At 49.9% G+C, this 15398-nt stretch overlaps 1 protein-coding gene across 2 annotated transcripts in view; it reads left to right on the plus strand.

The window, feature by feature from the left end:
• EIF4B (eukaryotic translation initiation factor 4B) overlaps positions 1-15398 on the plus strand; it is a 214357-nt gene that overhangs the window by 112994 nt on the left and 85965 nt on the right. For both annotated transcript variants that reach the window (XM_029595046.1, XM_029595048.1), the window contains exons 6-7: positions 2129-2272; positions 2711-2851. In XM_029595046.1, the coding sequence (XP_029450906.1) occupies positions 2129-2272; positions 2711-2851 (285 nt within the window). The remainder of the gene's footprint in view (positions 1-2128; positions 2273-2710; positions 2852-15398) is intronic.

Genomic DNA, 15398 nt, shown 5'->3' on the forward strand with positions numbered 1-15398 from the left:
TTGTTTTTTTACTCCTGCTCTGACCCAGGAGTTAAATTTCTAGTGTTAAGAAAATGTACTTTTAAGTTGTCTGCCTTTTAACGCACCTCCCTGCATTGCTGAGGAATAGCTATTGCCTTCTTTTATATGGGATTTGCACGCACCTGCACTAATCTTAGTGCAGTTTTGTTTTTTTTACTCCTATTTTAGCATGCATTTTTTAGGTGTTAAAACCCCTGTTACATACCATAGTTAACTTTTGCCAGAAAAATGCGTGCTAAAACAGGAGTAAAAACCTGCACTTAACGTTCACACCCCTTATATCAGCCCCAGAATGCGTTCTATCCGGTGTTCAGTGCACACTCTTCCTGTTTCACTCAGGCTGGAGATAAGACAGAGGCTGGAAAGAATCAGAGGAAGCTCAGGAGGAAGATGAAGAGGTGCAGTGAACAAAGTGTGGCCCAGCTATCCCTGCCCTGCATGCTGCCCATTGATTACCACACTACAAGGCTCATGCTGTAGCTAGGAAGAAGAGGCATGCATGATTACACATGTTCTCAGAAAGGAGCTCCTACTTGTTTAACAGCCACTGCTGGTGACTCTTGTTGTGAGGTGCTGGTCTATTATTTATTGGACTTGATAAATTGCCTGTAAAAAAAAATTATTCAAACAGTTTACATTAAAGTAGATTTAACAACCTACTGAGCATAAAGTGTCTATAAGATATGTAAACAATTTACATTAAAATAAAGTACAGATAATGTCTAAATGTTTATTAAAAAATCAGCAGATAAATTCAAAACATTTAACATAAAACAAGACACATGTAAACAAAACAACCAAATCAATGAAGACAAACTAAAACAATCCGCAACCTACTGTATTTTCCAGTGTATGAGTCATGTTTTATTTCAGCAATTTTGGTGACTGTGACTTATACACTGGTGTGACTTACATACTGTCACAATCTCTCTAAGCCTGTGCCGTTAACCTCACTGTACAAACAGGTGCGTCTTATCAAAAGGTGCGTGTTATTTACCAACTTTTCCACCAAAATGGCAAATTTGGGGGTGTGACTTATAAACCTGAAAATACGGTACATAGAATTAAATCTGCAGTCATAAGCCTGAGTAAAAAGTTTTCACTGCTTTATGAAACTTTGAATGGTTAAGTTATGAGCAAATATCAAAAGGCAGGCTATTCTGCAAAAGAGGAACATGATAGGCAAAAGTAGATTCTCCTCCTTTACAATCTAGTCTGATAACCAAGGGAGATGATAAATGTAAATTTTCCAAACAGGCAGTGGTGACTTTTGCATGGTATACCTGATCAGGTCTGAAGGCACATTGCTTGAAAAACACTGTCCTAACATTAGTGTTATAAATCCTGTGAACAAGAGAAAATCCCCAAACATTTTGAAACTGTTTTTTTTGTTTGTTTTTTTTTTATTTGGCATGTGCTAGGAACTTTTCTCCCCAATTTTTTTAACCTCCTAAAATAAAATGCCTGTAGTATATACTTGAGCAAGTAAACATTTTACCCTGAAGTCCATTTTAAAAATTATTTAAGCTGCTGCTTTGCACTTGCCAGCTGTTTTGAGAGCAACCATGTTTGGCGGAAAGCCACCAGCTACATCACAGACACTTCTGCCAGATTGGGTTATGGGGTGATGGGATATAGTGTATGATCTTAGGCAGTCATGTCTCCTGATAACCTGGTTCATGTGGTGCAGGGAGATTTCACAGGAAAATTGGAAATGGTGAGATTGGTTCACAAGTTGGTATTTTGCAAATCAAGTGTACTTTTGCAAGCCATGCGTCATTGTAGGAGGTAAAATTGCTAAGGATTGTATTGTAGAGTAAAAATCCTTTTCTCTTTGAGAAGGGTAGTGGTAACAGCATTTTAGTGATTACTTGTTTTGGAAGATTTCTCTAGTTACAACTCTGTAGGTATTAAGAATAAGTTGGTTTTAGGTGGATTAATAAATATTGCAGTACAACAAAATATTGTGAAAAATCTGATGCAATAATAGTCATGAAACAAACTCTAGGAGAATATCACCCAAAAGCATTCTAATGATGAAAACAATTTATTCTGGACCTTGTGTCTTTGCCTTGACATGGTATGTTCATTTCCTTCTCACCTGCAGACAGGGATGACCGCTCCTTCGGCAGGGATCGAGACCGCAACCGGGACTCTGACAAGACGGACTGCTCAGACTGGAGAGCCCGCCCCTCTACAGACAACTTTGATGATTACCCTCCCCGGAGAGGGGACGACAGTTATGGAGATAGTGAGTTCCTGATAGGGATTTCCTTAACTTTTGTTGAAAAAAAATAGTTAAGGTGCAAGTCCTATCTGAATTTTGTTTGGAAAGTATACTGCATCTTGGTGCATCAGAAATCTAAACATGTGAGGCACGTGGCCAGTGAGACTGGAGTGGGAATTTGTTTTAGAAATAGCTCAGACATAAAGGTTATGCTAAGATGGAAGGAGGGAGACTCCGGGAAATACTACTTTAATGCAAACCTGTTTATCTGCTGAAAAGTTTTTATGAAACTGAATTGGTTTCTACTGACATGGGTGCTTTGTCAAGCAGTTAGTGCTGGCTTACTTTCCCTATTTCACTTTTGTGTTTACAAATTGAATCTGCAGGGTGATGAGCTGCACAATTATAGAAGTGGTGTTTTAAGGATCTACACTATAAGCTGACTCCTATCCTCCTTTACAGGGTATCGAGGTGACCGCTATGACTCAGACCGGTATAGGGATGGCCCTCGCAGGGACGGAGATCGATATGATAGGGATCGGTATGACCGAGGAGGTCCACGGGATCGTTACGATGACAGAGACCGCAGGGACTATGATCGAGGTACCCTACTGTCACTTTGGGTTTTAAAGGCTTCTGTTCTACAGTTTAATGTTAAGGGCCTGTGGGGAGAGGAGGGTTTGGAAGTTTGCTCACCATTCTGCATAGACATTGAGCCTAGTTCTGTTTCTTCTTCCATGTGTCATTTTAGTCTGCATTCCCTGTACGTACCCGGATAAGTCCAGACCATTGGTTGAGCCTCCTGTCCAGCAGATGGAGACAGACCAAAACTGTAAGGGTATCCTATGTCAGGACAGAGCCTACCCTGCAGCCCTTCAGTATTTGTCTGTCTCCAGCAGATGTGACAGCTCACCCTTTGGTTCCCTGTGTCATTCCTTAGCCCTTACTCGTGGGGGTTTTCTCTTTCCTTTTACCAGGATCAAGCAAGTATAGTTCTTCACTAGATTAAAAAAAAAAAGAAAGAAAGAAGTTGGACTCTTTTTTTTTCTTTTTTTTTTTTTCTCTTAGTTCCTGTCTCCTCGCTCTTGGGGGGCATAGGGGGGCTTGGCCCCTTGTTTGTAAAATAGCCTAGGCTCCCTATTCCCGGTGGCCCTCGGCTGTGGGGTGATATTGGTGGTCCAATCACTCCCCCTAGACAGCCCCCTCTCTCTCTCCCGGGATGCCTTTTCCCCCCAATGCTGCCAGCAGGGAGGCTTTCATTCCCCTGCATTGCCCGATTGAATTGTTACAAAAAAAAAAAAAGTTTTGCAGCCTTTTGCTTCGGGCTTGTTTGTGCAGGCAGCTGGGATTGAATGATGGGAGGGTGCAGGGTTCGCTCTCCTGCCTCCGCTCCCTCAGGCACTACAGCTCAGCTGTTTTTCTCTGCCCTGTCTCTGCCTCAAACCGCATTCTGTTGTCTGCCTGGCCTTGAAGAGCCTGCGATCAGGCTCTCCCGAGAGAATTTGTGCTCCGGTTGTCTGCCGGGGGGTGAGGGCCCCTCCTCGGCAGCTCCTAAATCTTTGTCCCGGGGCAGGTCATCCAAGCGCATGGCCGGGCCGTTCCCAGGTCGGCAAACCGCAGGAACAGCGGCCATCTTGGGTTTTCCTGCAGCCACTGTTTCAGAGCTGCACGAATCTCAGGAGCCCGATTTTATTCTTTCTCCCCCCCCCCCCCCCCCCCCCCCCCAATCTGAGCCACGAGCACTATCCGGAGGAAGGTAATGACACCCTTCCCCCCTCGGGAATTCTCAACCTTTTTTTTTTCTTCTGAATTTGTGCTACTTGTGCACAAATCTTACCTAGCTAGCTTAGAAGAGGCAGTTTCTCTCCCCCAGGTCCCCCTCCCCCCAAGTTCCCTCGGTTGGCCCCCCCAACCTGCTCCCGTGGCCCCAGATACGCAGGGGGCTATCAGGGTGTGGGTGGTCCCGGGGGCCCCCCTCCACCAGATCCCCCGACTTTCTGACGATTCTGGATCCGGACCCTGATGAGCAGTTGACGGAAACCCCCCCCCCCCCCCAGAGGGGAATGACCCCCAAGACCTCCGCTTATTTCAAAGGGAGGAGCTCGATCCTCTTATTCCTTTTGTTATTCAGGAGCTGGACTTAGGGCCCTCCCACGCACTTTTCCCTTTCATCCCGTGCACAAGCTGATGCTCCTAAGAGAGTGGGAAGCTCCCGAGTTGGGGCTCCGAGTGGGGAGGGCTATGGATAAGCTTTACCCCTTACCCGGAGGAGTGTCTGGACATGCTGAAAATCCCTAAGGTGGATTCTTCGGTGATGGCTGTCACAAAGCACACCACCATCCCTGTGGTGGGTGCTACGGCCCTGAAAGATGTTCAAGACCGCAAGCTGGAGTTCTATCTCGAGTGTATCTTCGAATCCTTGGCCTTGGGTGTTCAGGCGTCGATCTGCAGCAGTCTCATGCAGCGGGCAAGTCTTAGGTGGATTCAGCAATTACTCAGCACCCAGGACCTCCCATCTGCAGAGGCAGAGCAGGCTGAACGATTAGAAGGTGCTATAGCGTATGGGGCGGATGCCCTTTACGACTTGTTCCGCGTCCAGGCGAAGGCGATGGCGTCCGCGGTCTCAGCCAGACAGCTTCTCTGGCTCCGGAATTGGTTGGCCGACTCCTCCTCCAAGGCACAGTTGGGCACGCTTCCTTTTAAGGGCAAGTTGCTTTTTGGCGAGGACCTGGAGCAGCTTTTTAAATCCTTGGGTGAAAACAAGGTACACAAGCTGCCTGAGGACCGGCCGAAACAGTCTAGAGCCTTCTTCCCAGCTCGTACCCGTTTCCGGGGTCAGCGGCGTTATAATGCTCGGGCGAGAGGGTCTTTCTCTAGGGGTAACTCCTCCAGATCTCAGTCCTGGTCTAGGTCCTTTCGAGGCAGTCGCACCTTCCGAGATGTCCTCCCGCAGCGCGCCACTATCAAGCCCGCCTCCCAGTGAGATTCGGCGGACCTATTCCTCCATTCCAAACTTAGGTGGTCGGCTATCTCTCTTCCTCGAGGAATGGGCCAAAGTCATGTTGGATCAGTGGGTACTCTACATAATCGAGAACAGCTATGCTTTAGACTTTGCTCGAGACCTACCGGATCTACACATAGTCTCACCTTGCGAACATCAGAAGTGAGCTGCCGTATCTTAGACTCTCTCCAGACTGCTCGGACTGGGGGCCATAGTCCCAATCCCCAAGGAGGAACAAGGCACCGGCCAATATTCCATCTACTTCGTAGTACCGAAAAAGGACGGTTCCTTCCGGCCCCATTCTGGACCTCAAGCGAGTCAACCAAGCTCTCAAGGTGCCTCATTTTTGAATGGAGACCCTGAGGTCGGTAATAGTGGCTGTTCACCCTGGAGAGTATCTGACCTCCCTAGACTTGACTGAGGCCTACCTACACATCCCAATCCGGGCCGAACATCAGAGGTTTCTCCGCTTCGACATCTTGGGCCAACAGTTTCAGTTTCGAGCCCTGCCCTTCGGTCTCGCCACAGCACCGCGCACGTTTTCCAAAGTCATGGTGGTGGTGGCGGCCGCGCTTCGGGAAGGAGTTTTGGTACATCCTTATGTTCTTATGTTCTTATCTGGATGATTGGCTAGTGCAGGCCAAGTCGGAATCTCTTTGCAAGCTGGCAGTCGACAGAGTTCTAGCTCTACTCGCTTCGCTGGGCTGGATTATCAACTTTCCCAAGAGCCATCTGTGGCCCTCACAGGTGTTGGAATTCCCGGGGGTTCGCTTCGATACCCAAGTAGGCAAAGTATTCCTTCAGGGCGTTCAAGCTGATGGACCAGGTCTGCAATTTCATCCTCATGCCTCTCCCTACGGCCTAGGATTACCTCCAGGTGCTGGGGACCATGGCCTCCACTATCGACATGGTCCCATGGGCTTTTGCGCATATGCGTCCATTACAGAAAGCTTTGCTATCCTGTTGGAAGCCGGTCTCGGAACAGTTTCAGATGGATCTCCTGCTCTCTGACTCTACCATCGGCGACATGCAATGGTGGTTCTCGCTCCGGCACCTCCTGAAGGGCATATCCTTACAGACGCCGCAATGGATAGTGGTAACAACGAATGCCAGCCTCTCCGCTGGGGAACGGTTTGCCAGTCGCAATCTTTTCAGGGACGGTGGTCCCCGGTACAATCCCGCTGGCACATCAATCATCTGGAGACCCGAGCGGTCCGTCTGGCTCTCAGAGCTCTTCTCCCGCTGATTCGCCACAGGGTGGTGCGTGTGCTCTTGGACAATTCCACCACGATGGCTTTCATCAATCGTCAAGGGGGCACCAGGAGTCACCTGGCTCATTGGAGGCCAGCAAGCTCTTTGCCTGGGCAGAACGTCACCTGGAGCGACTGGCAGCTTCTCACATAGCGGGCAAGGACAATGTGCAGGCCGATGTGTTTTTTGGTTTTTTTAAGTCTACAGCATCTCGATCCCGGCGAGTGGGAGTTGTCCGCCGAGGCGATGAAGCTGATTGTTCTCAGGTGGGGAGCCCCTCACATGGATTTGATGGTGACCTTGGGCAATGTCCAAGCTCCCCGGTTCTTCAGCCGCTGGAGGGAACACTGCTCAGAAGGGGTGGATGCCCTAGTCCTCCCTTGGCCCAGCGACATTCTCCTCTACGTGTTTCCCCCCTGGTCCTTGGTGGGAAAGGTTCTCAGAAGAATAGAACTACAGAGGGGTCCGGTCGTTCTCGTAGCTCCCGAATGGCCGCGCAGACCGTGGTTCGCGGATCTCATGAATCTGGCAACGGACGACCCTCTTCGTCTGTCATCTTCCGCATCTTCTCAGGCAAGGTCCAGTATTTTTCGATCAGGCGGATCGCTTCTGTCTAGCTGCTTGGCTTTTGAACGGAAGAGATTGAGAAAAAAGGGATATAAGGAGGAGGTTATATCTACCCTACTGCGCACCAGTAAGACTTCTACTTCGCTCGCCTATGTCCGGGTTTGGAAGGTCTTCGAAACAGTTTGCGCGGAATCGGGGATATAGGTCTGCTCTGCCTCGATCTCCTTGGTTCTTTCCTTCCTCCAGAAGGGCCTTTCCAAGGGTCTTTCTCTCAGCTTCTTACGCATCCAAGTGTCCGCCCTCGGCTCCCTCCTCGGCACTGTGGAAGGTCACCCGCTAGCGTCTCACCCGAATGTGGTCCATTTTCTTAAAGGTGTCAAGCATTTGAAGCCGCCCGTCCGAGTCACTTGTCCTTCGTGGAGTCTTAACTTGGTTCTTTGGGCTCTTTGTGGGGCTCCCTTTGAACCTCTCCGTCGGGCTACCCTCAAGGACTTGATGCTCAAGACTGTTTTCTTGGTCTCTATATGCTCCGCCAGGCGAGTGTCTGAGATCCAGGCGTTGTCTTGCCGGGAGCCCTTTTTGCGTTTTTCTGATTCTGGTGTTTCCCTTAAGACTGTACCTTCCTTCTTGCGAAAGGTTGTCTCCTCCTTCCATGTCAACCAGTTGGTGGAACTCCTGGCATTTTCTGCTGAGGATGTTGCGGGTCCCGCCGGACACGACCTTCGCTGTCTGGATGTTAAACGCATCTTTCTGCGTTACCTTCGGGTCACAAATGAATTTCGGGTCTCCGACCACCTCTTTGTCCTCTGGAGTGGTCCAAATAGGGGCAATCAAGCTTCTAAGACCACAATCGCTCGATGGTTAAAGGAGGCAATTTCGTCGGCCTATATTTGCCAAGTCCGAATGATTCCGGAGGGTCTGAAGGCTCATTCGTTGCAGTTTCAGGCCACCTCCTGGGCAGAGAGTCAATCTGTTTCCCCCCCAGGAAATATGCAGGGCAGCGACTTGGAAATCTCTGCATACCTTCGCTCTGCATTACCGCCTGCGTGTCCAGGTGCCAGTCTTTGGTTCTTTCAGAAGGCAGGTGCTTCGAGTGGGACTTGTTCGGTCCCACCCTGTCTAGGGAAGCTTTGGTACATCCCATGGTCTGGACTGATCCGGGTACGTACAGGGAAAGGAAAATTAGTTCGTTCCAGTAGTACCACGGATCAGTCCAGACACCCTTCCCTGTACTCTGTCTTCCGCTCGAAGTTTTCTCTCCTTCCCTTGCAGGATATGTTTGGCGTTCTCCAATACCTTACGATTATAATTGAGGCACCGGAAGCATCTCAGTGATGTCAATGATTCAAGAGCGTTTTTACCTCCACAGAGTTCCTATAGTTACAATTGTTAACGTTTTTTGCTGAATTCTCTGGTTCTTACTTGAGTTCTCTTGTTACTTGCTTGATTCCTGAGGGTTCTCTTTATACTTTCTGCTTTGACAATAGTCATACTGAAGGGTTGCATGGTAGGCTCTGTCCTGTTATAGGATACCCTTACAGTTTTGGTCTGTCTCCATCTGCTGGACAGGAGGCTCAACCCATGATCTGGACTGATCCGTGGTACTACAGGAACGAAAATTAACAGGTAAGAACTAATTTTCCTTTTGTTTCCTTTTTTATATACCCTCATAAATACATCACAACAGTATAGCTTTTCCTAGTGTGTAGCAGATGGACTCAGGACCAATGGGTATAGTGTACTCCTGATAGCAGTTGGAGATGGATCAGATTTCAATCTAACGTCAGCCCTAGTACATATACCCCTGCAAGAAGTGCAGCTCTTCAGTATTTTCCGTCTCCATAGCAGTTAGGGACTCTATGCACGCTCGCACAACGTTAGAGTAATTTTACCAAAGAAAACCAAAATAAGAAATCTTACCTCTACAGATAAGCCCCGCTCTCCTGCGGTGACACCCATTGGGTCCCTCCCCCAGTTGAGATTTCCAGAGGTGATTTCCGCGATCCCTCGGAGGTAAGCATCGGTCTGGCGGCCGACCCTCGGCAGGGACCTAGCCCCCGACATCAGGTGAGGCCAAGAGGTAGCGGGTGCAATCTCGAGCGTGGCGGTGAAGGTATTTTCCCTCCCCCCCCCCCCCCCCCCCCACACACAGCCGGAGACCGCCTGGAACGATACTGGGAAGCGCCGAGACAAGGTAAGGTAGAAATGTATTTAAAAGTCTCCGGTTTCCGAAGCTCGAGGAGCCGCACAGGTCACCAGCCGGGACCAGTGCCACCGGGTTGATCTGCCCTAGCAGGGCTAGACCCCGGTCAGATCAGAGGGTTCTCCCACATGGAGACCCTCCGAGGTGGTCGCCATATTGTCCGCATGGTCGCCGTCACCATCTTGTTCTGTTCGCCGCCCTGTCTGCCGTTCCGATACGTGCGCACAAATACTTTGTGCGCACAACGTCGCGCACCCAAGTACCGGGCGCACAAGCGACGCGCATAGCCATGTGCTTACTGTGCCGGGCGCATAACTTCGACCTGCGCACACCAAACCTACGCGCACAACTTCGACGCACACCGGAGCCCACAACTGTATTTTACACGCACAAGCCATAGCACCACCGGAAAATAAACTCAAAGCTCAGGGCCTTTGCCCAGCATGCCACGTTAGAGCTGCACAGCATGAGGAGGCCACGGCCCTGTGTATACAGTGCGAAGAGGCCCTAGGGGACCCAACTCATGGCCCTCCCAAGCCAGTACCGGGCTCCAGCCTCTCGAGCAGTACGCCAGACCTAGCATTGCACAGCGGGGCTCCCCAGGGACATGGCGCCCCTTAGTCTAGACCCAGCATCTATCTCCTGGGTGGAATTCTTCAAAGCTCTGCATACCTTCGTCCACATGCAACCGGGGCCTCCTATAATACGGCCACAGGCTCCACCAGAGGACCTCAACATGCCGGGACCCTCTATGCCCAGGGAAGTGATCCCATCACCCAGAAGCCCCACCTTCGGGGACACTGACAACTCAGATGAGGATTCAGAACCCCTGGAGGGGGGGGCGCTGTTCGCATCCAATGTGAGAGGACGCACGTTAGCTCAGCTCCGCTCCCTCCGGGCCCTATAACCCTCTAAAAGGAACTCCAAAACCCTGCTAATTTCGGCGAAACTTGCCTGAAACTTTTGTGATAGCACCGGCCTCCTCCACCATGACCAGCAAACGGAAAACGCTGGATCTCAAGCAGTATTCGTATGGTAAACAAGCTCCGGGGGTAAATCAAGATGGCGCCGAGAGTGGCGTTGTGGACCCGGGCGCGCCCGGAGAGCCGGTGGCAGAGGGAGGGGAGGACCCGGATTCGGATCGTGAGACCCCAAGCACTGCTTTATCTTGTGAGGAAGCCAGACGCTGATTCACGGAGCTGAGAGCTGATATGAAGCAATATCGACAGGATATCATGGCCTCGGTGGCTGATCTCAAAGAAGACCTTGCTGCTCTGGGTAACCGCGTCGACGAGGCAGAAACACGCATAGACAGCCATGGGGATGCCATAAACAACTTAGTGACTCGCCAGGACACCGTATCTGCCGAGATGAAGGCTTTACACGACAAGATCGAAGATTTAGATAACCGCGGCAGACGTAACAACATGAGGATCAGGGGGGTGCCAGAAACCCCTGAATATGCCGATGCGCGGCAAACTGCTGCTCAAATTTGCAACTTTATTCTGAGCAGGGGAGCTGAGGGCCAGCCAGAGGACGCGGACAGGACCTCTGCAACCAGCTTTGAAAGAGCCCATCGGGCGCTGGGTCCTCACCGTGACCAACAGCCGCGTGATATTGTCCTTTGTTTTACAAGCTTTCCTTTAAAGGAACGGATCCTTAAGGCTCATATTATGATTTATTAATCATGGAGGGTTAATGTTATGTACTCCAACAGTTACTTAATAATACGGGGCTCGGGGAGGGAGGGGCGGGGATTCTTATGTTCATTCCTCCGGTTGGATGGCCGCAGGTTCTCCTAACTTAGTATCCCATAGTACGACGTGGGATGCTGCAGGACATGCAGACCTCATGACGGGTTACATAGGCAGCGATGCTAGTTGGAAGAGAATTCAGGGGCAGTATAGCTACATTTGGCGGGGGCTTGAAGCATACAGGGGCGGAGACTGGAGGTCCGCTGTGGCTAGGGGGACACGGGGGGCCTTGGGGACGATAGTCTCATGTCAGCATGGCGGTTAAATTGGTATCCATAAATGTGAAGGGATTAAATTCGCCTCAGAAAAGGCAGCTGCTGCAAAGGGAACTCACACGTCAGTCTGCTGATATTGTCTTTATCCAGGAAACGCATATTAGACAGTCACATGAACATTTGCTTAAATACCCTCGGTTTCCCACTGCGTTGTGGGCTGCCAGCACGCTAGCACATAGATACACGGAAGTGGGCATTTTGTATTCTCCGTCACTTGTCCATGAGCAAATCCTGGTAGTTAGGGACCCTCATGGCCGTTTTATACTCAATAAGATCAGAATAGATAACAAGGTTTTCACTGTCCTCAATGTGTATTTTCCCCTACAGAATCAGGTATCTTTTATCCGCCGTGTGCATGCTCTCCTCCAGCAACACGCGGAGGGGGAGGTGATTGTGGGAGGTGACTTCAACCTGATTATGGATCCGGCCAAGGATTCTAGTTCAGGTTCCCAGGCCCACAAGGCGGAGCGCAAGGCATGGCTGGGGGTGCTAGAGGACTGGGGATTGGTGGACATATGGCGGACTAAACATGAACACTCCCGATCTTATACGTTTTATTCTACTCCACACTCTACGTATTCACGCATTGACTACCTCTTTGTTTCGGCCACTATGCAGGCCAGGGTAAGGCAGGCGGATATTGATAATATTACATGGTCTGACCACGCCCCGGTGTGGATGGTCTGTACTATGGGAGATCATGGGAGTGGGCTTCGCACCTGGAGACTTAATGACAGTCTCCTTCAAGATCCCGCCTTTGCCGCATCCATTTCCCAACAATTGCAGGAGTACTTTCGGCTTAACCAAGTGGAGGGGACGTCACCTCTCACAGTGTGGGAGTGCTCCAAGGCCGTGATCCGTGGCTCTTGCATAGCTAGGGCGGCTTATTGTAATAAGGAAAGGGAAGCAAAACGAGTACAGCTCACTCAGCTCACTCAGCATGCAGAAATCTATACAGTGGGGTAACTGCCAAATTTCCTTGTATCAAGATTTGGCACCGAGCACTCTTAAAAAGCGCTATGATTTGCAGGAAGTAACAGCGGCCCTGAGAGATCGCGATGTCAGATATCGCTGGACTTACCCCTTTGGGTTAACTTTTTCACATCAAGGGATTGCCTACAGAATCGCCTCCCTGGAAGACGCTGTGGACGCCTTTCAGAAGGCCCAATTACCTCTTTCGCTCGTGGCTACCAAAATGGCGGATCGGCAGTTGAATCGGGACTCTGCGCCCCGCTGGCAGAGAGCAGGGAAGGGCGGTAAGCGGTTGAGACGCCAGTCTGGCGGAGCGCGACCCCCCTCATCGGAACCGGACTGAAAGAGACTTGAATTGGTGGTTCTCATTCCTTTCGGATGAGTCTGTCAGCTTATACTGCTACCATAGGGCCTAATCACACTATTGGGCTGGAGCAGGTGGGGCACTCTTGTGCTGGGTTTTGGTTTTGCAAGTATTGCTTGTTGCACTGTTACATGTTTGCACTCATATTATGATTTATTAATCATGGAGGGTTAATGTTATGTACTCCAACAGTTACTTAATAATACGGGGCTCGGGGAGGGAGGGGCGGGGATTCTTATGTTCATTCCTCCGGTTGGATGGCCGCAGGTTCTCCTAACTTAGTATCCCATAGTACGACGTGGGATGCTGCAGGACATGCAGACCTCATGACGGGTTACATAGGCAGCGATGCTAGTTGGAAGAGAATTCAGGGGCAGTATAGCTACATTTGGCGGGGGCTTGAAGCATACAGGGGCGGAGACTGGAGGTCCGCTGTGGCTAGGGGGACACGGGGGGCCTTGGGGACGATAGTCTCATGTCAGCATGGCGGTTAAATTGGTATCCATAAATGTGAAGGGATTAAATTCGCCTCAGAAAAGGCAGCTGCTGCAAAGGGAACTCACACGTCAGTCTGCTGATATTGTCTTTATCCAGGAAACGCATATTAGACAGTCACATGAACATTTGCTTAAATACCCTCGGTTTCCCACTGCGTTGTGGGCTGCCAGCACGCTAGCACATAGATACACGGAAGTGGGCATTTTGTATTCTCCGTCACTTGTCCATGAGCAAATCCTGGTAGTTAGGGACCCTCATGGCCGTTTTATACTCAATAAGATCAGAATAGATAACAAGGTTTTCACTGTCCTCAATGTGTATTTTCCCCTACAGAATCAGGTATCTTTTATCCGCCGTGTGCATGCTCTCCTCCAGCAACACGCGGAGGGGGAGGTGATTGTGGGAGGTGACTTCAACCTGATTATGGATCCGGCCAAGGATTCTAGTTCAGGTTCCCAGGCCCACAAGGCGGAGCGCAAGGCATGGCTGGGGGTGCTAGAGGACTGGGGATTGGTGGACATATGGCGGACTAAACATGAACACTCCCGATCTTATACGTTTTATTCTACTCCACACTCTACGTATTCACGCATTGACTACCTCTTTGTTTCGGCCACTATGCAGGCCAGGGTAAGGCAGGCGGATATTGATAATATTACATGGTCTGACCACGCCCCGGTGTGGATGGTCTGTACTATGGGAGATCATGGGAGTGGGCTTCGCACCTGGAGACTTAATGACAGTCTCCTTCAAGATCCCGCCTTTGCCGCATCCATTTCCCAACAATTGCAGGAGTACTTTCGGCTTAACCAAGTGGAGGGGACGTCACCTCTCACAGTGTGGGAGTGCTCCAAGGCCGTGATCCGTGGCTCTTGCATAGCTAGGGCGGCTTATTGTAATAAGGAAAGGGAAGCAAAACGAGTACAGCTCACTCAGGAGCTCACTGAGTTAACTCGAAAACATTGCTCTACACAGTCTGGGAGGGTCTACCAAAAAATTTTGGCAGTGCGGGGTCAGCTCAGGGCTCTGGAAGATACAGCCATTAGTCATTACCTGACCCTTCTTAAACAGAAATATTTTGAGGGGGGCAACAAGGCGGGTAGACTTCTGGCCAGACAATTGCGAGCAGCCCAAGCCCAGACAATCATAGCTAAGTTAAAGGATTATCAGGGTCAGGTGGTTACTTCCTCTGCGGATATTCGACAGTCATTTACTGACTTCTATTCCAAGCTTTACTCTAGGGATCAGTCCATAGAGCCTACCACAATTGATGAGTACTTGTCTAAAATTGAATTGCCACATCTTACCCCGCTACAAAGGGAGGTACTGGACAGGCCTATATCGCAGCTGGAAGTGTTAGCAGCTATCAAGCTGTTGAAAGCGGGAAAGGCACCGGGTCTGGACGGCTATACGGGTATTTACTATCGTAGATTCGCCCAGACTTTGGCTGGACCCCTGACCCTTGCCTTTAATTCAATGTTGGCAGGATCAGACTTTACTCAGGATGCAAACACTGCAGGTATCACTGTGCTGGCAAAACCGGGCAGGGACCCAGAGCTCTGTAGCTCCTATAGGCCGATCTCCTTAATCAATATTGACCTGAAGATCCTTGCCAGGGTCCTAGCAGCTAGGTTGAACGGGGTCCTACCCGGGCTTATCCATAATGATCAAGTAGGATTTGTGCCGGGAAGGTTGGCGGCAGACAATGTTCGTAGGATAGTAGATATTATTGATCTTGTCCACCGGGAGGCCCTTCCAGCCATACTTTTGGCATTGGATGCGGAAAAGACCTTTGATCTTGTTCATTGGGATTTTCTCTTTCGCACACTCCGGATTATGGGCTTTGGTGATTGCTTTATTGAGTGGATTTGTAAAATGTATGCCAATCCAGCGGCCAGGGTAAAGGTTAATGGGAGCTACGGCCCACGGTTTTCGATCCAAAGAGGGACCCGGCAGGGTTGCCCACTCTCCCCTCTTTTATTTGCCATTTTTTTGGAGCCTTTTGCCAGACGGATACGAAGCAATACAAATGTGAGTGGCATAGCCAAAGGTACAGACAACTTTAAAATATCGCTCTTTGCAGACGATGTAATGTTCACCCTTTCTGATCCCGAGCATTCGTTACAGGGGGTCATGAGCGAGTTGGATGAGTTTACTTCCCGATCTGGTATGAAAATTAATTTTGAAAAATCCGAAATCCTTAATTTGACCCTGCCTGCTGATTTGGCCTTGGCCCTCCAAAGGAAGTTTCCTTTTAAATGGGCC

Source organism: Rhinatrema bivittatum, chromosome 3 (assembly GCF_901001135.1).
Source record: "Rhinatrema bivittatum chromosome 3, aRhiBiv1.1, whole genome shotgun sequence".
Lineage (NCBI taxonomy): Eukaryota > Metazoa > Chordata > Amphibia > Gymnophiona > Rhinatrematidae > Rhinatrema > Rhinatrema bivittatum.